Source organism: Cicer arietinum, chromosome 7 (assembly GCF_000331145.2).
Source record: "Cicer arietinum cultivar CDC Frontier isolate Library 1 chromosome 7, Cicar.CDCFrontier_v2.0, whole genome shotgun sequence".
Taxonomy (NCBI): Eukaryota; Viridiplantae; Streptophyta; class Magnoliopsida; order Fabales; family Fabaceae; genus Cicer; species Cicer arietinum.
In genome coordinates, this window is record NC_021166.2 from 50,985,206 (window position 1) to 51,006,161 (window position 20,956).

At 33.7% G+C, this 20,956-nt stretch overlaps 2 protein-coding genes across 5 annotated transcripts in view; both read right to left on the minus strand.

The window, feature by feature from the left end:
• Window positions 1–7,422: 7,422 nt before the first annotated feature.
• On the minus strand, window positions 7,423–14,583 carry LOC101490992 (polygalacturonate 4-alpha-galacturonosyltransferase-like). 4 transcript variants are annotated; one of them, XM_004510841.4, is made up of 11 exons: window positions 14,188–14,583; window positions 13,980–14,120; window positions 10,875–10,909; window positions 10,713–10,775; window positions 10,503–10,625; window positions 10,315–10,378; window positions 10,193–10,239; window positions 9,413–9,747; window positions 8,955–9,312; window positions 8,225–8,812; window positions 7,423–8,102 (listed from the first exon to the last, which is right to left on the minus strand). In XM_004510841.4, exons 2-11 carry the CDS (start codon window positions 14,104–14,106, stop codon window positions 7,827–7,829), a joined length of 2,016 nt encoding a protein of 671 aa, XP_004510898.3. In that variant the 5' UTR covers window positions 14,107–14,120; window positions 14,188–14,583; the 3' UTR covers window positions 7,423–7,826. The 4 variants fall into 4 exon arrangements, with proteins under 4 accessions (XP_004510898.3, XP_004510899.3, XP_012574212.3 ...); XM_004510842.4 differs by having other exon boundaries at window positions 14,184–14,583; XM_012718758.3 differs by having other exon boundaries at window positions 10,713–10,772; window positions 13,980–14,583.
• A 3,741-nt stretch (window positions 14,584–18,324) lies between these two features.
• LOC101490670 (histone deacetylase complex subunit SAP18) overlaps window positions 18,325–20,956 on the minus strand; it is a 3,248-nt gene continuing 616 nt past the window's right edge. The window contains exons 4-7 of the mRNA XM_073363894.1: window positions 20,889–20,956; window positions 19,870–19,965; window positions 18,697–18,768; window positions 18,325–18,617 (exon numbers count right to left, since the gene is read on the minus strand). The exon at window positions 20,889–20,956 is cut by the window's right edge and continues 19 nt beyond it. Of these exons, the coding sequence (XP_073219995.1) occupies window positions 18,585–18,617; window positions 18,697–18,768; window positions 19,870–19,965; window positions 20,889–20,956 (269 nt within the window). The 3' untranslated portion in view covers window positions 18,325–18,584. The remainder of the gene's footprint in view (window positions 18,618–18,696; window positions 18,769–19,869; window positions 19,966–20,888) is intronic.

Here is a 20,956-nt window from a genome sequence, read left to right on the forward strand (position 1 = left end):
GGAAAGAGAGGAAGGAAGTCAAAATTAATTTTTAGTTGTGATAGAGGTGGAAAATATAAGTCAAATAAAAATAACACAGGTACTTCAACTAAAAGGTGTGGATGTTCGTTTAAACTTAGATCAAGACCATTGAAAAATGCTGAAGGATGGATTATTAATTTAATGTGTGGACTTCACAACCATGAGTTAGTAGCTATTTTTGAGAATAATGCATTTATGGGACGCTTAAAAGAAGAAGATAAGAAACATGTTGACGAGCTGGCAAAATATAACGTTGCACCGAGACACATCTTGTCACCTTTGAGAGATCGAGATATGGAGAATGTGACTAATATCTATCAAATTTACAAGCGATGAAGTACGTACAAGAAGAATTTGAAAGGACCTAGAACTGATATGCAACATTTGTTGAAGTTACTTGAAGCTGAGAAGTATACTTGTTGGAGTAGGACTCATGGAGACTCCAACGTTGTGAGGGATATGTTTTGGACGCACCCAGATTCCATAACTTTGTTGAACATGTTCCCTCTTTTATTGATCATGGATAGCACCTACAAAACCAACAAGTATAGGTTACCATTGTTTGAAATCGTTGGTGTAACTTCAACTGGGTTGACATTTAATGTTGCATTTGCTTATATGGGTTCTGAACATCAAGACAACTTTTGTTGGGCATTAGAGAAGTTAAAAGAGTTGTTTGTTTCAAACACCTCATTTCCTCAAGTAATCGTGACTGACAGATAATTTGCTTTAATGAATGCAATTGAAGTTGTATTTCCATCTTCAACAAATTTACTTTGTCAACTTCATATTAACAAAAATGTTGGAGCCAAATGCAAACAATATATATTAAAGAAAGATAAGCAAGAACCCATTCTTGAGTTGTGGAGAAAAATTGTTTATTGCTCTAAAGTGAAGGAATACGAGGAACTTTTGCAAATGTTTGAGCAAACATGTGTCGATAATATTATTTTCTTTGACTACGTCAGGGACACATGGTTGAATCCTCATAAGGAAAGATTTGTTGAAGCATGGACCAATTGAGTATTGCATCTAGGAAATACTACGACTAATAGGTATGTCATTAAAACTTCACATTTTGTATTATATTTATGCTTATATAAGATTAAACCTGCATGATATAATTTTTATTAAAATAATATCAAATATTTTTTTTTTTAAAATATTAGGGTTGAGTCTGCTCATTGGTCATTGAAGAAATTTTTGGAACACAGTAAAGAAGATTTTTGTAAGGCATGGAATGGTATGAATGACATGTTGAAGTTTCAAATTATTAAGATAAAAGGTTCATTTGGTATAAGTAAGGGTCGCAAAGAGCATATACACAACAATTCATTCTATGAGAAACTGACTTGGGTTGTATCCAATAAAGCCTTAGTTGATATTGTTCATGAATACAAGAGAGTCAGCTATGTCGGTAACGACAAAGGTGTGTGTTGTTGTATACTTAGAAATACTCATGGATTACCTAGTGCATGTGAGTTGGCACGATACAAGCTGGAAGGTGTTCCAATCCCATTAGATGTTGTGATGTTGTTCATATACGTTGGAGGAAATTAACCATGAATAGTGATCAAGAGGAAGAAAAGTTGGCACATGATTCAGAGTTGGACATTACATCTGAGATTAATATAATTTGTAAAACATGGAAAACACTTAATGTTGCTGGAAGGAGGGCATTAAAGAGCAAGTTGCGTGAAATAGCATATCCGGAGACAACATCAATGTGTGCACCACTAGATAAGATCAAAACAAAAGGTGGTGTTAAGAGGAAAAAAGGCAATAAGCTGAAGGGATTTGATGTATATCGCGGCTCTTCATACTTTGAGCATGTTGATACTCAAGTCTCCGAGCAAGCATCCAAACAAGTCTCCCAGCAAGCATCCAAACAACTATCTCAGCAAGCACCTGTGACGAGCCAAGTTAGAAAATATTTCGACGAGTTTCCTCCTTTAATTCATCCATATATTGAAGACATGGTTAATGTTAAAGCAGATGGAAACTGTGGATATCGTGTTATTGCTGTTTTACTTGGTCATGGTGAAGAATACTAGAGCATTGTGCGTGACAGATGTATACAGAGATTAAGTCCAAATCTGATTTATATGATGCATTATTCAAGAAACATTTGCAAGAAGTGACAGACTCTTTACTAGTAACTGAGTTGGAAAACCAAGCCAACGAGAAGTGGATGACCATTCCTGATATGGGTTACGTGATAGCAAAAAATATAATCTCGTTCTTGTTACATTGGAAAAAACTTTTTGTTTGACTTTTTTTGCTATTGAGGGGTGCACACAATGGAGATCTATCACGTGATCGTGTTATCAGCATTGGTTTTGTTAATGAAAGTCATTGGGTTCAAGTTAAATTGAAAATTGCATGTTCGTTACCTCCACTTGCATGGCATTGGAAGAAGCGCCGTAGTGATGAGTCTACCACATGGACTATAGCTTATGCAGGACGTCTACAACATTGGGGTTCATTAGATTTAGAAAATAATTCAGATTACATGTCTTTGGAAGATGATTGACACTTTTGATATATATATTGTTTTCAATTTCGATGATTGACACTTTTCATATATATATATATATGTTGTTTTCAATTTAGATGATTGACACTTTTCATATATAAGTGACGCATAATAAAATAAATAAGTCACGCATAATAAATAAGTCGCACATAAATAAGTCTGAATAATACAACTATAATAAGACCTGAAATAGAAATAAATATCCTCCAATCTATTTAATTGCAGGCAATGAACTATCTTTAAGATAGTCATATAAAACAACAAGTGCAGCTGATCGCCGTGCCCATTTACCAATAATATCAAGGTCTTAAAACAGAAACAAATATTTTGCAGATACAAGGGTAAAAATTTTATCAGCTAGAATGGTACACCCTACCAAATGAAGTAGGTATGCCCTCGATGCACAGCCATATCGTCATTCACGAAGTTGCCTGAAAAATACAGCTTTCAACCACTCAAAACTATATGAGGCACCTCTATTGGTCCTAGTTTCAGTTACAACTTCATCATAAGCAACTCCCAATAACTCAACAGCAGCAGCAATTGCCAAATTTTCATTGACATTAGCGGAAGGTGTGAAAAACTCTCCATAGCATGGGATGCTCAAAAGACCCCTAACATTGTCAAGAGTAATAGTCATTTCACCAAATGGCAGGTGAAATAAGCTAGTCAGCTCTGCGTGCCATCTCTCAGCAAAAGCAGAAATCATATTACCGTCAATCATGTGCAAACTACATCTTCTCAGAGGACGTAATCCAGATATAGTAATCCAATGATCTATTTGAGCAGGTAATATATATCTGATATCAATGAATTTGTCTTGTTTTTTGCCATTTGAAACAACTTTCAAGACACGTCTATCCTGTTTAATTAAAAATAACACACAATAACTTATAATCTAAATATACAATTATATATTAAAGATTCCACATTTAAATATACAATTAAAAATCACACACAATAACTTATAATCTAAAATCAACTTTGTAATAACATATACTACAAATATATTAAATATTATAATATTTTGCTATATTATAATATTTAATAAAATAAATTATTTATTAACCTGTCCATTCTACACATTTATTGCAATATGGTGCTCATAATCCTTAAGGACATAAATATCATAAGGACCTCCAGGAAAAATGGGTTCTTCAGGTTGGTGATGCTGACCATGTTCATCATCAAACTGGTGTTGTTGATCATGTTCATCATCAAACACATCATCTTGTTGGGGATGATGATCCTGTTCTTCATCAAACACAGGATTTTGGTGAAACTCATGCGCCTGCATTTCTTCGTTTCTCTTTCTTCAATTGCAGCTCTCCTATTTGATTGTGTAGGAGGTCGAACTCGAGAATGATCAACGTCTGTTTTTGCTCCTCTGGTCCTCACTAACAAAATAGAATTAAAAAAAATTAAAAACATTATGTAAAAAAAAAAAAAAAAATACATACTGTACCGGAAATGTCAACGACAAATGAAATTTCCGGTGAACATACCGAAAATTTGAAATTTTCAGTAGTTATAAATTACTACCGGAAATTTCATTTTTGAAATTTCCGGGAATGCCATCCGGAAATTTAAAATTTCCGGTATTGAAAATAAGTACTGGATTTTTCAAATTTCCGGTGAATACTCTCGGATATTTCACTTTTGAAATTTCCGGTATTCATTTTTAACTACCAGAAATTTTGTTCTTCTTGAAATTTCTGGTAAAAACTTCTATTTTTCCAAAACTTACTTTTCCAAAAATATCAAATTGTAAGGGTATAACTGTTTTGATTTTTACTTATTTGGATTTTTCCTGATTTGATAAGAATATTTTGAGTGTTTCAACCCAAAAAAATTTAAATGGGGGTAGAGATTTAATTGGGGATACAAAAACTATCTTTCTAATTTGTGAGTCTTTTTAGCCCAACCTTATAACATTAGGATATTTTACATGCGGGCTTGTGTGGCAATCAGTTGACTTCTAGTGTTAATCTTTTTTCCATTTCTTATAGACATAATTTAATTGTTGTTTAGCCATTCAAGGAAGCATTTTCGAGCTCATTTTGGAATTTGGAGTGTAAAAAGTTTGATCACTATGTAAAGACATGTATATAATCTTTGTAGTTATATTTTAAAAATCTATATATTTCTCATTTTAAATCTTTTTCTATTTTTATATTCCTGTAGTCTATATTGTATTAAATGCTCTTGTATCAAATGGAGGACAGATGCTCCAACTTTTTTTACTAATATTGAATCATATATTTGCACTCACTAAAAATCTAGGCCTACTTACACTGCACTGACTTTATAAAAATGAGTTTATCCTATTTTAAACTATTGGGTCTGATTTATTTTTTTGTCATAAGTCAATTGTTAAATTACATTCTGACCTTTTTTAAAATATGATGAAACATAGAAATCTCTTTTAAAGTTCACTTAAGTATTCTTTTTTATGAAAGTCTATACCACTCGCGTGATATTTCAATGTGCTTGAGTTCTAGTAATAAAAATTGTAGAAATATTAACAAATTTATGATTTAACACGAAGTAGAAAACTTCATATATAGTAATAAAAATAATAAATTAATTTATATTTAATAAAAATAACCTTTTTTTTTTATCTTAGAATATAGTATGCAACTCACTTTATTGGGTGAATTAAGTGATATCAACAATTGATTGATAAATCAAAGATAGACTTTAAGAGACTTTGACACATCTCAACTCATTTCTAGTCAATGTAGGACTAACCACTCATAATTGAATTTCAATATATATATTAACAAATCATGAGTTTATTTAAAAAATTGACCTGGTCTGGATATATCGTATACTAAGCATAGATGATTTAATTAAAAAGTTTGAATCATTCTATATGTAACATGAGTAAATTGGATTTTCTACACCAATTTTCCTTCTACACTTTCTCCACCTCAATATCTCTCGATCCTTTATCTTATTTTAGTTTTTGTTTGTTTAAAATATTTTTTAAAAATAATTTGTGAGATAGAGTGGAAAAATTGGTTTAGATGATCCAAATCCATCCTTTCTCCTATATGCTTTGTGAACTCTCAATTATCATTTTTGCTTAAAGTTTTAAATATTATTATATCATTACCAGTTTGATTGAGTGCTCTAGTCCACCGCATAGTGGCGGACAAACTATTCTGATTAGAGATTGGCTGCTAAGCAAAAGAAAGGTTTAAAAGCATTGTGAATTCAAGCAGCTATATTGGTTAAGTGACTCAACACAACGATATCAACTTCGTTCAAAAAATTCACCTGCATAAAAGAAACTAACCTTCCCTTGAGCAAACTTTGGGAAAAATCCAATTCTACTGACCTTGTGAATAACGAAGATACAAACCGAACTAACCAACCGTTCAACCTGCCACCACGTCCAACCGACATCTACACAAACCGTTGTTCACGACGGCCAGAATTTGATATGTACAATCTCTCTTCGGTTTTACATCGGAGGAGCATTGAAAATTGATAAGCATCCTATCAAGTCTCTCCTACAGTCTACCACACTACCAAGCAAAAGGACCACCTTGGAAGCCAATATCAATCAGGTCATGGTCACTAATCATATGCTCTACACATATGGGGGGAACCAACATCACATCTTTCATGATCAACGAAAAAAGCATTGAAATCATCCATCACAAACCAATGGCAATAAATGTCTTAGCCAATTGATGAAGGGAGTCCCACAACTTAGCTCTGCGACCAAACCATGAAGTACTATAAAAAAAGATTATCAATTGATATGGTATTGACTCCATTGCCTTTGAACTATCAAATAGGTGTGCTTCCACAGTTCACACCAGTTTTTGAATTCCTCCTTCGTTAGATTGATGTTAGTGACATCACCGTCTTCATCTCACCATCGTATCATGCAAAGCCATCTCTTGGAGACTATCAACCTCGAGCAACTTGATCCTACAAGAGCAAACCTCCTTGTCACCATTATCATCCCATGCACAAGGTTTAACATTTTTCGTGTAACGAGATATTTCCTCATCTCCACAGGGCGAAACCCTAGCAGAGAGTATAGACATTGCTCCAAAGCTTTAGGAATTGGGTAGAAATAGACGGTCTTACTTAAAAACATATGTATTTTAGAAGAATTTTATCATTAATTATGACTAATGAGCAGGGATGTAAATTTTACCTCACTTAAAATAAATTGAGTACTTTATCAGCTTATTAACATCTATATTTGCCTTAGCACAATATTTTAGCATAAAAAACTTTTTAAAATATATAGTTACACAGATCAATAACCAACCCGTGACGCAAATTAAATCCGCATAACCCTCAGTTTAGATTGGTCAATAACCAACCCGTGAATCCACATAACCCTCGATCTAAAGGGGTCAATAACCAACCTGTGAATCCGCATAAACTTCGGTCTAAATGGTTCAACCTACCTAATGGACAAAAAAATTGGTCTTTAGCCATCGTGGGCAGTGGGTTACATGGGGTCAGTACATGGGAGTTGCTCTTAATTTTAATGAACTTTCCAAAGTAGCCTACAAAATTAGCTTATGCAATACAAATAATCTTTCAAAATTACAACTAATAGCTTATGAAATTTAAGCGCTTATTACATAAACTCTCCTATTATAAGTTATTATTTAATTAATCTATTTATTCAAACACACCTTAATTAAATAGGCACAGACAAGAATGACGCTACTAACATTATACTAAATTAACAGACAAACCCCTGCACAGGCAAGCTTCCCATATGAGGTAAAAGGAAAAAATAGAAAATAGCAAAACAACAATTATTCCTGGAAAGTCTTTGATTTGACAGATAAGAATTGGATGCAAATAACAGATAAGCTCACAAAACGGAATAAGAAAGTTATTGATTTTCAAAGAATATAGAAATATGATATTCAATTTCAAGTCATGTCTGAGTATCACAATCACAATATTGTACAATGAGGAGTTATTATGGTAAACAAGGTAACTACTTCTGTACCATGTTTCAAATGGGTGAGAATGGTGTCAACGAATAGAATGAATTGAAAGCGAAAATGAATGTGGAAAGGGAAGATGTTGGAGGTAAACATAGGACAAGCATTGCCCTGTCCCTTCTAGATTTTTAATACAATGATCATTCTAGCAAGACACTGTAGCTGAAATAGCCATGCCAGAAAGATGTAAGAAAATGGGGGAGGCTGAAGAAGAGAGAGAGAGAGAGAGAGAGAGAGAGACAGAGCTATTCTCTGTACCAATTATGAGGAATTTATGACTATGCAAGTAACTTACAGTTTCGTAGATAAGGATTATTGTATTGGACATATTTAGTCCAGTAAGGCCGATACTTTGTCATGGCAATCTCTAGCCACGGCTTCATATTACCATTGTAGTGTACAACTGCTGCGTTCTCTATCAGTGATCGATCTACGGTTGGGCTATAACCCAAACCAAGGACATGCCATGATTTATTTAGTGGATGTGTCATCCCATAGAATGTCATTAGCCCTGGAGGTAGTGTCCCCAGCTTCCACAGCACCCTTTCTTCATTCTAGAATCAGATAGAAAAAAGTTAGGTCAGTGAATCTTTTTTTTTTTTTGTACTTAACTATTTGTGAGAGAATAGACATTTTGATACAAAGCTGCAAACTAATGTTATATTCGACAGCTCACCATATTCTGCCACTTGTGATATATGCCAGTGATATCCTTCTTTTTCCACTCCTTGAGATCAAATATGTTCATCCCATATGCCCAACCACAAGCATTTGGATCAAAATTTCTTGCAATATGTGGATTTGAAAAGTTAAGATATTTGTCAAATCGGTGAAAGCTCTCGCCACATGTTTCAACTGCCCCGTTTACTTTACCCTGAAGATCAACTGCCCATAGTCCAGTTAAATCTTTCTGAACAACGATGTCGTCATCAAGAAAAAGGATTTTATCTAATTTTGGATAAACTTCTGGAAGGTAGAATCTCAGATGGTTGAGCATCGAGAGATATTTTGGGTTTCTATATTTCAGATTGGAAGCACCAGAAGTAAGTGTGGTTGGATGGCCTGCCTTGAAATAATAGTCTTTCATTTTTGCTGATTCCAGCTGCCGCAGTACAGGGCAGTAGGATGAGTTCAACCACTTAAAATCATCAACATTTTCAACATGGATTGTAGCTTTTCCAGGAGGGTTCAAAATAAACCACATGGTCATGGCTCCAAAATTTAGTTTATCAGTAACAAGGTGGAAAACATGCTTTGAAGGATCCTGCAACATTACAAGAGCATAAAGACAATGTACACATGAAAAATATGTGATTCTTACAGTCAAAGAACAAATTATTTGTCATCTATTGAAGGAAAATAACGCACATGAAACATTCGTTCGGAAAAAAGACAGTCTTAGTCACCTTTGCATTCTTAACAGTTGAGTTCACAACAACAGATGCAGCCAAGACATTGTCTGAAAATAGTGCATAATGATAAAGACTAGGATTCTCCAAGTTCTCGCTCATAGGGAATTTTCTCTTTTCAGGAGGAAGGAGGTAGTAATCTATTGTAAGGCGCATCGATAAGCAATGAATTCCATTTGGTATGGTCTTGGCAGCCAACTGACTGAGGAATGTGCTTTGTTTCTTCAAGCTCCTAACTTGCTCGTCAGCTGTTTGTAGCATTGCTCTCAATTTTCCAGTCACCAACTTGCAATCATACAACTGCGCTCGTGCTTTTGACAGAACTTGGCCCATAGCCTTTATTTTTTCATGTGTACTACAGATAATTACACTAAATTAGCATAGCAGAAAATTCAGATAAAGCAATACAAATGCAGATAGCTACCACCTAGAATATAATTACACATAATTCCAACCTTCGATGTAGATCCGAATCAGCAAGTGCATCACCTAGAGCACGTTGACTCTCTTTCAGCCGAGATTGCAGATCTTGGTAAAGCTCAAGCTTGTTCTTCATCTTTGCAATACTCACATATACCCTAGCCATAATGATCTGGTCCCGCATAAACCGAACAGAAGAATCAGCATTTTCATTCTCAATTTCTTTCCTCCAAATGTTGTATTTACCCAGTACGGCTGACTCAACAGATCTTGAGCGTTCAATAGCAACATTTTCAAGTTTTACAACTACTTCATTATCCATCTTTACCAACTCAGCAGCACGCTTTTCCCTCCTTTTTTCTATTAATTTCTGCAGTAAATAGTTATGAAGAACATGAAAAATCTCATCCCAAAATAAAAAACTATTTCAAAACACAGTTTTCAAACAGAAACATGTTGTGCACAATTGGCCATTGGAAGAATACAAGTAACTCACTAAGAATGAGTTTATAATTAGTCATGTTGGATACAATTACTTGCTAGAGTAAATATACCAAAAGAGAATAAATGCTCTAAAGAAAATTATAAAATTCCAACATGTGTCAAAATGTACTATACCATGGACAAAAGTTTTTTTTTTAGCTAAGCTAGAAGTCATTTGAGGTAGAAAATTTACTTTTTCGTTGGTTGTTAAAAAGCAAGACTAAAATGAGCCAGAAAGCATGGCTATAGTACAAATTATCACTAACATAAGGTGTATCCAAACATGCAGTATGTGAGTTCTAACAAGCAAAATATCAAAGAATGGTACTCACCCTTCGGACTTGCCGTGAAGGGCTATCAGTCCACTGAGCAAGACCCTCTGCACAAAAATTGAGTTGGAGTGTAAATTAAGCAACAGTACAGGCATTTTTTACGATATAGAGTATGATACCACCTGAAGATCTTCCTTCTTTCCCCTTTGGTTTTTCTTGTCTAACATGTGTTGTTGGTTGCTTTAGCTTTAATTAAAAAATTAAACATTAATTAACATTTGGCAGCAATAAAACAATGATGGCTTTTATTTTTATTTTTTTAAACACAGGAATTGAAATTTCCATGCAGAAGCACATCGATCTTCCAAACCTCATAAGCAACATTTGAAGTCTCTAATCCAACAACTTTCCATGATGCAGACATATTTTTTCTGAAATTGTCAAGACTCAAAGGCCCCAAATCATCTGTGCTGGTTACAATAACATCAAAAACCTAAAATATAACATTCATTAGAAAAACCTTACTTCGAAAAAAATGAAAATTTAAATATGGATCAACAGTATATAAGCCTGAGCTTGCCTCTTTAGAAAAAAGTGATTTAAGGTCTTTCAATGTATGCCATTCTCTCCATTTGGCAACCTGCTGCAGTCAACAGTTTATTTTAAGTCAAACAAGAAAGAAAAAAATATTAGTGCAATCAAGTATTTAGTTATATAGTCAATATCGCACAAAACAGACTACCTGTGTATTTGGAACAGCTGTAATATCTTCTTGATCTGCACAATGCATTTCAAGTAAGTAGACTAGCTTAAAGTAATAAATATGTATATAAGAAATTTATAGATATTTATAACTGTTTTTCTCTTTCTATTCATTCAAAGTGAAGTAGGCAGAAGAACTTAGTGATAGATAATTCAATCAGGGACACTCTACAGTCTACCCCATTTCAATTCTCACAATTTAACAGTCTTTACTAACAGAAATGAGGACTGACAAAGGCTCTCGATCATCAGTCCTACAACATAGAGAAGAAATGGAAATCTAGTTCTATAAAGCTCCCGCCATGGCAGGATCTAGGGTTATATCCATTGTGGATTCACTGTAGGCAGCCTTACCTTGTATTTGCAAAGGCATATTCCACAACATGAACTCATGACACCGTCAGGATATAGAATATAGGATATAGAATATAGGGAAATTAGGAGATAGGAACTTTTATAGGTCTGTTAGTTACTTTCTATTTCTGTTTTAGGTTGGTTAGTGTTCTGTTTTCCTATTTCTTAGGCTAAGGCTGATTGATCATTATTCCTTTTATCCTACTGTACAGAGAGCCTATAAATAAATGTTATCTTCCCGTTAGAAAGGATCTTTTGCCAAATTATAATTTTCTTAACTGGTATTTCGGTTGGAGGGTGCATTCGCCCTTGAGGAACTACCCGCTCCTTGTGTATCTTTTTGAAAAGATTCTCTCCTATTATTTCTTATCTTTTTCTAAATATTAATGTTCTTCCTCTAAATCCTTGGAATCCCATTCTTGGGTTCCTAACAGACACCTCTAGACACATAGTAGTAACTTCAATTGTTGCACCCAGGCTCCCCTGCAATTTTCGTGTGTTTTTGTTTCAGACTATCCAAACGTCACATTGGATACCAACTAATCTGAGTCAAGCCAAGTGAAGTCACTTAAAAGGACAAAACTATTTTTTCAATTCAGAAGACTTGAACCCCAAAACCTTACTTAAGGGGGGACCAAACTCCTGACTCCATAGCAGATATACCAACAAGCAACAACATTTGTCTACTTATCCACAAGTTGTCATATTACATCAATATAATATACTGTCAAAGCATAACATATTGCTCTACTTTCTCATTCATTTTGTTCTCCACCTTCAATGCTTTGTGTTTCCTTCAATTTCTCAGGGTCTTAACCCTTGATGTTGAGAGCTTGTTAAAATTGTATTTTAACTTCATGGGCTGTCTTTATTTAGTTCCATGGTTGTTGGCTTCCCCAATTGTTTAAACTTCGCCAGCTCTTATGACTTGTTGCTCCACAGATCTAGAATCTTGAAGATAAAGTCAAACCTATGGTTGAAACCAGTTGAGCATTGCCTTCTAGAAAAGCCACCAATCGAGAGCATCAACTCTCTCCATGCGAAGACAACCACATAGAATAACTTAATTCCCTCAGGATTCTAGTGGCTTCAAAATGCTTATGTATTTGGATTAGCCACCAATAAGCCTCCTTTCCCATCAAATGTTGGAGTCATTTCCAATAAAGTCATTTTCAGGGACGATTTCCCCACAGCTCCAAAATAGGAGCTCTAATACCAGTTGATAGGAACTGGATTAGATTATAGAAGAAATGTTGTCTATTGTTTGAAATTAACTAATACAGTCCAGGTATTTGAGAGACTTGGTGCTCACTCACTCCAATTTCCTTACGAAACCAGAGATACCGCATCTAAACTAATCTCCTTTCTATTATTTATAGCTTCCAATCCTATGCTCCTAACTAAGAGACTTACTAACTAAATCAGTAGTCAACTAACTAAGAGATTACTTTTCGAGGAATCGCAATAAAGCTTTTTCCCTTACACGACTACATCAGTTTCAGTGCACCATGAAAGTGTATTGGCAAAATGCTAAAGAAACAAGTTGCATCCAGGGTAAACTTATGTGCCACACTTAAACAGGATATTTAGCACTGTCAATACTACCTAAAAACATCCATCTCTAGCAGATGAATCAAAGACTTAAAACTAGAATCAGATATTGAGTGAGATTAATGCAACAATAAGTTACGCAACAAGAACTGGAAGCATTAATGTGAGAAATATATTTGATATGAAGTTGTATTTGAACTATTAGTGAGAAATGTACATGGCATGTAATTAAAGAATATAGATCAAGGTTTATGATATTGGCTCAGTCGTCAGTAAAATTAGGAAAGATGCAATTATCATCTTTATCAGAAATAAGGCTGTTAAAAGAAGCTGCAATGAATCGCCAGCAACTTCCTCTTCAATATTTCATCCATAATTACAAAATAATTATTTTCAGGAACCTAAGATAACTGTCCTCCCCTCCCATCGGTTTGCTTGTTACTCCAATCCTAAATCACCTTTTTTCAAAGTCCTCCACAAGTGATGATGCATTCATATGACTGTCAATCTCAGAAAGCCCAAAGAGCTCCAAATAAAGTGCAAAGTAGAAACAATCATTATAAACTTCCACAAAACCCCTTACTTTGGCCACTTCTTATCTCTCAAATATGCGCAAGACATTTTTTGTCATGATCATCATACCTACCCTATCATCTTACACACCTACAGACACAGTCCCATCTTACAACACAACCCTATCATCAGGTATCAGCATGAAAAATTGCATGAACATAATGACAACTATCACCAGCATCCCAAAGATGCCAAAACCAAAACTCGAAATAGCTCGCATCTCAAAAACTACAAAGAACTCCTAGTTAATTAATAATCTAATTCTAATACAGAATAAAAGGCAATGACAATAACTACTTAAGCTAATAACGGAATAAAAGAGAAAGACAATAACTATATACAACTTAGCACAACTTTCCAACCCAAGTCAAAACAGTTACGTCAATAAAACTTCACCATAGTTACCATAATCTCTTAATAACATTTCCTTCATCTAATTGCCTAATTCAGAAACAATTCAAAAAACAAGCAAATCCAACTACACTGTCAAAAATCCCACTCACTTCGAGTTTTGTCCTTCAATAAATAAATAAAAACAAAAACCATTCACAAACAGAACAAAAGGATTTAAAATCAACACAGAGAGAGAAACAAGTAATAAACTAACCCGCAGCGTGAAACCCCGAACCGAGGAAGAAAAAACCAGGTGCAAGAACACAGAGAAGAACGAAATACAAAACAGGGAAACGAAATACTTTGCTTCCGTTCTTGGCGAAGGGAACCCCTCGCGCCATTGCGTATGAAAAACCTGCAAAATATAGCAAAATTGAGAAAATTGAAAGAGAGAGAGAGAGAGAGAGAGAGATCGAACTTGCAAGTGATAAGCAATTGAGGTTGTTAGGGTTTATGTAGTGAGTAGAAATCCAGCATCAACACAGTGAAGCATAGAAACTGTGCGTAATTACGAAGTTCCGAAAGAAAGAAAGAAAAAAACAGAAAATGACAATGTGAGAGATATTCTGAGTGAGAGTGAGAAAGAAAGAAGAAAAAGGAAAACGAGGGTAGATTCCGTGTGCGTAAGCGAGAAGGAGTGAGTAATGAATGGTAGTGGGATATTCTCTTCTTTCTTTCTTTTTTTTTTCTTTTTCTATCGTTTTCGTTGTTATTTTCTGAGCGATCAATAGTGCGAAGCGATTATTTAGGATAATCCTCACAGGTGGGATACTTTTTAATTAGATAACGGCGCCGATGGCGGAAACGATGTCGTTATTGTTGGTTAGTAAAACCAATTCTGACTCCTTTTGACTTCGTTAGTACTAAGTTGGATAAGCTACTATCAGTCCGGAACCGTATATTTTTATTAAAGTTTTTAAATCTAACTACTCCATTAATCTTTTTTAAGATGAGTCTTTATATATATATATATTTTTTTTTTCTTTTTTCTTTTATCTTTTTTGATTCGGGTTTTGAAATATATGAAATATATTAAAAAAATTGACCAGAATAATAATAATTTGGTAATGGAGTTCTCATCTATAAAAATAATAATAATTTTTTGATTTCTTTTAATATTAAATTACACTCGTACGATATTAGTATTATTTTTTCTTAACATTAGTATTTTTTTTTCTTATACTATTGTTATAGTATTGTTCAATACAAATTTATATAGGTAGGAGCATTCTCCCGGCAATCTTTTTGGCTTGACCAAGAAGTCTTATGTTTATTTATTGAGTTATAAATACTTTATTAAAAACTATTTCAAAATTATGGGTTTTATTGAAGAGAAGATTTAATTACTTTTATAACTTTTTAATAATGTTTATTAGTGGCTTCCAACGTGAGGTAGCTAACAAGTTCATCGTAATGTTTTAGGTTGTTGCAAAAGGAGATTTGTATGTTGTTTGTATTTATAGGGGTGTCCTATTAATATATTATTTAATTTTTGCAAATGATTCCTTTCTCTTTTTTAGGGTCGCAAATAAAGAAGTTAGAGATTTGAAAAATATCTTAGGTGTCTATGAAGCTTCCTCTGAGTAATCTATAAATTACCATAAGTATGAAGTGTTTTTCGGCATAAATGTTGATCAGAGACAAAACATTGGCTATTAGCTCGCTTCTTGATGTGAGAAATGTTCTACGGACGGGCAAATACTTGGGCTTGTCCTCTATGATTGGTAGGAGTAAGAAGTCTTATTTCAAGTTTATTAAGGATAGGGTTTGGGAAAAAATAAATAAACTCTAGGACAAGTAGATATTTATCAAAAGCATATAGAGAAGTGATGATCAAGTCGATATTGCAATCTGTTCCTACATATTATATGAGTATTTTTCTTATTCTTGAGTCTTTAAGGGATGAGATTCAAAGACTCGTGAATTATTTCTAGTGGGTTCTGGTGGTCATAAATCACAAGAGGATATGAATAAATTGATTGTCTTGCGATAAGATGTCAATTAGCAAGTCTCGTGATGGAATGGGATTTCATAATCTGTATGTCTTTAATTTTTATTTACTCGCAAAACAAGGATGGAGGATGATGACACAACCTTTATTTCTTGTTTCTCACATGTTCAAAGCCAAATACTTTAAAAATTGCAAGTTTTTGGATGTCACGATTATAAACAATCTCAATTATGTGTGGCAGAGCATACGAACCACACCAAAGCTATTCTAAGGGTTGGTTTGCCGTTGGAGTATTGGTATAAGGGAAGACATTAGGGTGTGGAAGAATTGTTGGTTAAATGAGAGCTCTTTATTTGTCTCTTGAGACAGTCATATTTTTAAGTTAACATGTGTCTCTTTAAATTATTTGTGAAGTGGGATGTGTCGAAGATCTATCAAACTTTTAATTTGTCGGTTTCTGCTGAAGTACTCATCATTTCTCTCTTTTCCTCAGTCTTTGAAGACTGTAATTTTTGGAGACCACAAAAGGATGACAATCTAGCAATAAGGTTATGTTATACTTTTTGCATAAATTATTCATTGATGTGCATAATCTTGAGGTGGAAGGGCATTTGACAGACTCGTGAAAGCTTGAAGTTCATCCTAAAGTTAGATCTTTTCTTTGGAAGATGTGTCATGATGTACTCCCAACTCGCACGAATCTAGAACGCAAGGGAGTTGCATGCCCTTATCATTGTGTTTGGTGTCTGATTGAGTCAGAAGCAACATGTCATACTTTTTTTTGGAGTGTCCTCATAGTATGACTTTGTGGCAAAAGATTTAAATGTGGGAAATGGTCCAAAGTTTGAGACTGAGAGTTATTGATTTTCTGTTGTTCGTCTTCTCAGTATGTAACACTTATCGAGCAATGTGAGACATACTTTCATCATGTTGTTGTGGTCTATTTGGCACATGGGCAAAACCATAAGATTTTGGATGATGCTTTAGAAAACCCATATGCCATTATAGCTCATGGTATTCCTACTCTAGAAGAATGGAACAAAGCTCGTGGAGGAAATGATTAAGGTAATTCTAACACTTTGGCGTCTAGTAGAGATCGATGGTCTAAATCGTCTTCTGGCTTTCTTAAGTGCAATAGTGGTGCCTCTTTTCTCATAGATCATAATGCTGTTGGAATTGGTTTAAGTTTAAGGGATGAGAATCGAGCTTTCATAGCTGCAAAGACACATTGTTCCTCACCCCATTATCAATTCACGAAGAGGAAGCTTTTGTCCTACATCAAGCTTGTTTGTGAATGATGGAGCCACATGTTAAGAGGTTATTTATTTTTTAAATAAATTCCAAATTTGTGGTTGATAGTTTTCATTCCTTCTCAATTATTCTCTATGAATTTGATGCTATTTTAGAGTTTTATTTATACTTTATTTTGAAAACTTTCATGTTGAGTTCTCTGAAAGGGGAGAAAAAGTGGTCGCTCACACTTTAACAAAGATAGCAACATATAAACCTAATCCTCAGTGCTATCATATTATCCTTAAGTGTATTGAACAATTTATATTTGATGAAATGAAGTTCTATTCCCGTAAAAAAACTGTTTTTTTTTTTCATGGGAAACAAAATTTACTACTAATAAAAAAATGAGTTTAACATCGTTGAAAATTGAAAGTTAGAAAACAAATTTTTAATAAAAAAATTCAATCCTTTTTAGGCAAAAAAACATTAAATAAAAAAGTATGCAATGTTATCCTTTTACTTTAACATTCAATCATTTTGCTTCTTTTTTCGTTTATTACTTTTGATAACAGTAAATAAATTGATCGATGCCGCTCTGATTCAATTGTAGAAGCTATTAGCCCAACATTAGTTAGCTTAGCTTAGTTGGTTCCTATTTTTACTCTAATTTGTTATAAGCTGTAGTATGCAAGTTATATATATATATATATATATATAGGCTTAATCTTTTGCTCGTTAACAGTGCAAACTTATGGAACTTTTCTCAAATAATATCAAAATTAATAAAAGATGTCAAACCAATATAAAAACTTTCCCACATACAATAGTTATAGCTCTTCGACCTACTATCCAACAATTACTCAAGGGTATCATTTAGATAGCTAGGAAATCATGTTAATGGCATTCAAATGATGCTAAACGAAAATGAAAAAACTTTAAATAGTTGAAAAAGTAATTGGAAATTTCTCTCTAAATTCTCTAGGTTGATTCTGAGTGTTAAGTCCATGAAAGATCTCTTTACAAGACTAGGTAAAATTGCAATTGTAGAGTGGCGATGTGGTTATGGATGTAGAAGGTGACACTGGTTTGCTTTTGCTGGAATTAGGGGAAGGAACCCATCACGTTTTAGATCGAATTCCTAAACTAAGTGAAAAAGTTGTATCTGAAGGATTATTTTCAATCATTTGTTTGTTTCGTTTAAATGCTTATTCGTACAATTTAACATTAAATTGTACAAATAAGCATACTAAAAATGAAACACCACATACTGCTTATTAGATTGATTCCTTATCATTAAATTTCTTTTCCATGCATCTAAAATTTGTCCATTTTATATTATGCTTTAGTCTTTACGAGAACAAAAGTACAGGGAAGATACCATAATAATAATACTACTACTAATAATATAGATGTGACCCCTTCTTTTCTTCTCATTTCTTTTCTGCTCTCTTAACCAGTATATAGATGGGTCTTGGTGTTTACAATCATCAATCTATCATTTTTGCAATCAAATAAACTGGGCCATTTTAATTAACAACTAAACATTCTACAGTCTTTAACTCCAAACTAGATCAGTCTTGAAGACCTTCACACATGAGCACAGCCCAAAAACACAACAAAGTTACATAGACTAACCTATATAATAGCCACATCCAAGTAATCACCAATCTGCATAATAAAAAACAAGTCGGTGAAAGAATTTTGTGAAATGCAAGCATAAATAAATGCAAGAAGAGTAATTCTTTACCTCAAAACCAAGATCAGCTAAAGCCTTGCCATCATCTAATCTTCCATTTCCATAAGATAATGTCTTACCCACCTTCATAGTGCAATCAAGTAGGAAAGACGAGATATTAGATTGATTCAACAAGAAAGCTATTATTCATGATTGCAACTTACACCAGTTAATTATAGGAGGTACTATTAGAGGTAATAACTTAATTGTATTTTTTTGAAAATATGGAGATCGCTTAACATTAAAAGACTTTTTACAGTATATAGTTTTGGCTTCAAATCACTATATCATCAGTAACTAAAGGGCGCGATTGAGGGGACAGAGGGCATCAACGCTTTGAGGTGAGGAGTGGGGAAGAAAACAGTAATATTTGTTCATGCAGACGGTCAGAGTCTCAACTACAATTTTCTGATTATTAGCAATGACCCTCCTTTTTTCTCCTCTAAAGTGAATCCCACACTTTAGGTTCGTCAATAAGATGCCAAAGGTGTACATGCAGAACCAGAATGATACTCGCCTTAACTTCGCACAAACTAGCAAAAATGATATTTTCAAACTTGTGCCAATCGAGGAAAATCAACTTATAGACGTTAGCTTGTTAAGTAACAAAATAAGGAGGGTTTGTGTGATTATTAGCTTAATAAATAAAATTAATGAAATGATAACAAACAACACAATATAAGAATCTTCAAGCATGTGTAGATATTCACTGTTCTGTTCCACTGGAAAAGGACTAGTGAAGTGTAGAATCTCCCACAATAAATATTATATATGGGAAGGCCTGACAATTATACATGTCAAAGGATTTTAAATTGCACTTGCAAATTGCAATTACAACTGTGATTGATATGCAGAAAATAACGGACAGAAGCTGCTAATGCAGTCATGAGGTTGCGGATACCACAATAATTGTGTTGCAACCACGATATAATAATTTTCTCCGCACTCCATAATAACACTAATATGCAAGATGTAGTAGTTACTTCACAATTAAATCAATTGTCCAATTCAACTCACCATTAGTACACACAAAATCATTGATTGAAACAACTCACTCATAAAACCAAAACACAACACATTGTATTTTAAATTATGGATAAAGTTATAACAATATATACACACACAAAGGAAAAACATGGAAGTAAGAAGAGTAATAAGCAAGAGCCACATAGAGAGGAGATTTACCTCTTGAACTTTGAAACGGCCATTTTTATCAGGAAACACAAAAGCAAAAGAGAGCTTTGCATTTCTTCTTCTTGCGGCGGGAGCCACTTCTTTGACCTATAAAAAAAATTAAAACCAAGCATATAAGCTAAAATGAAAGTTCGAAAAACATTACCACTCTATCAAAAAATTTATAGATAACAGGGAATTTCATATTCTGACCACTAATTTGAAAAACTTAATCTTGTTTCACTCTAAAGAAACAATATAAAAATTTTATGATCATCAATAGAAACAAAAGGATAAAAAATTTCTTAGAAGAGCACTAAAATGGACAAACAAATTGGTTTCAACTTATGCCAGGACATTGCCAAAAGCATGGCTCACTAATAATAGCTAAATAAACTATATCGGATCCAGTCAACATAAACAACCAAAGTGTGTTCGGACAAACAGATTAACCATTTAATGAATAAACGCTTATCATATATAAGCACTTATACATAATCTATTTCTATAATCAAACATGAAACAAGTTTATACTGCTTTTACAGAAACTACAGGCTATTTTCCTAATCTCTCAAGTTAAAAACAACTTATGTGCACATCATTTACTATTATTTTAAAGCTCACTTAGACACTTACACCCTATATAGCACTGACACTTCAAATTGAGTGACCGATACCAACACAACACTGACACATGTGATTACATTCAATCACTTACACATTCTTAAGTTATCACTTGTGTCCAATCTTTGTGTCTGTGTTTCACAACTTACACCTTTCACCTCACACAAAGTGTTAAAGCTATAATATAAGTCCATATAAACTGTAAATTAATAACTTATTCCAAACTAACCCTTAATTAAACACTTATTAACAAGATACTTTGAAAAAAAAACTTAAAAAATGAGTATATACTATGAAATAATCTCAAATGTGTTCTAAATAACTAAAACAAAATACTGCACCTAATTGGAGTAAAACGTTATAAGAAAAGAAAAAAGTGTGAAAAAGATAGGGTTAGAGCGAAATACAAGATCGGTTAATTCTCTGAGAGTAGCGTCTTTCCATGTATAAATCTGAACTTCATCCTTAGGCTCTT

Coding starts and splice junctions, on each gene's coding strand:
- LOC101490992 (XM_004510841.4), bottom strand. CDS start 14,106: ATGGCGCGAGGGGTTCCCTTCGCCAAGAACGGAAGCAAAGTATTTCGT. Junction 10,379..10,502: donor CTTCAAATGTTGCTTATGAG/GTTTGGAAGATC, acceptor TTTTAATTAAAG/CTAAAGCAACCAACAACACA. Junction 9,748..10,192: donor CTTCACGGCAAGTCCGAAGG/GTGAGTACCATT, acceptor TATTTACTGCAG/AAATTAATAGAAAAAAGGAG.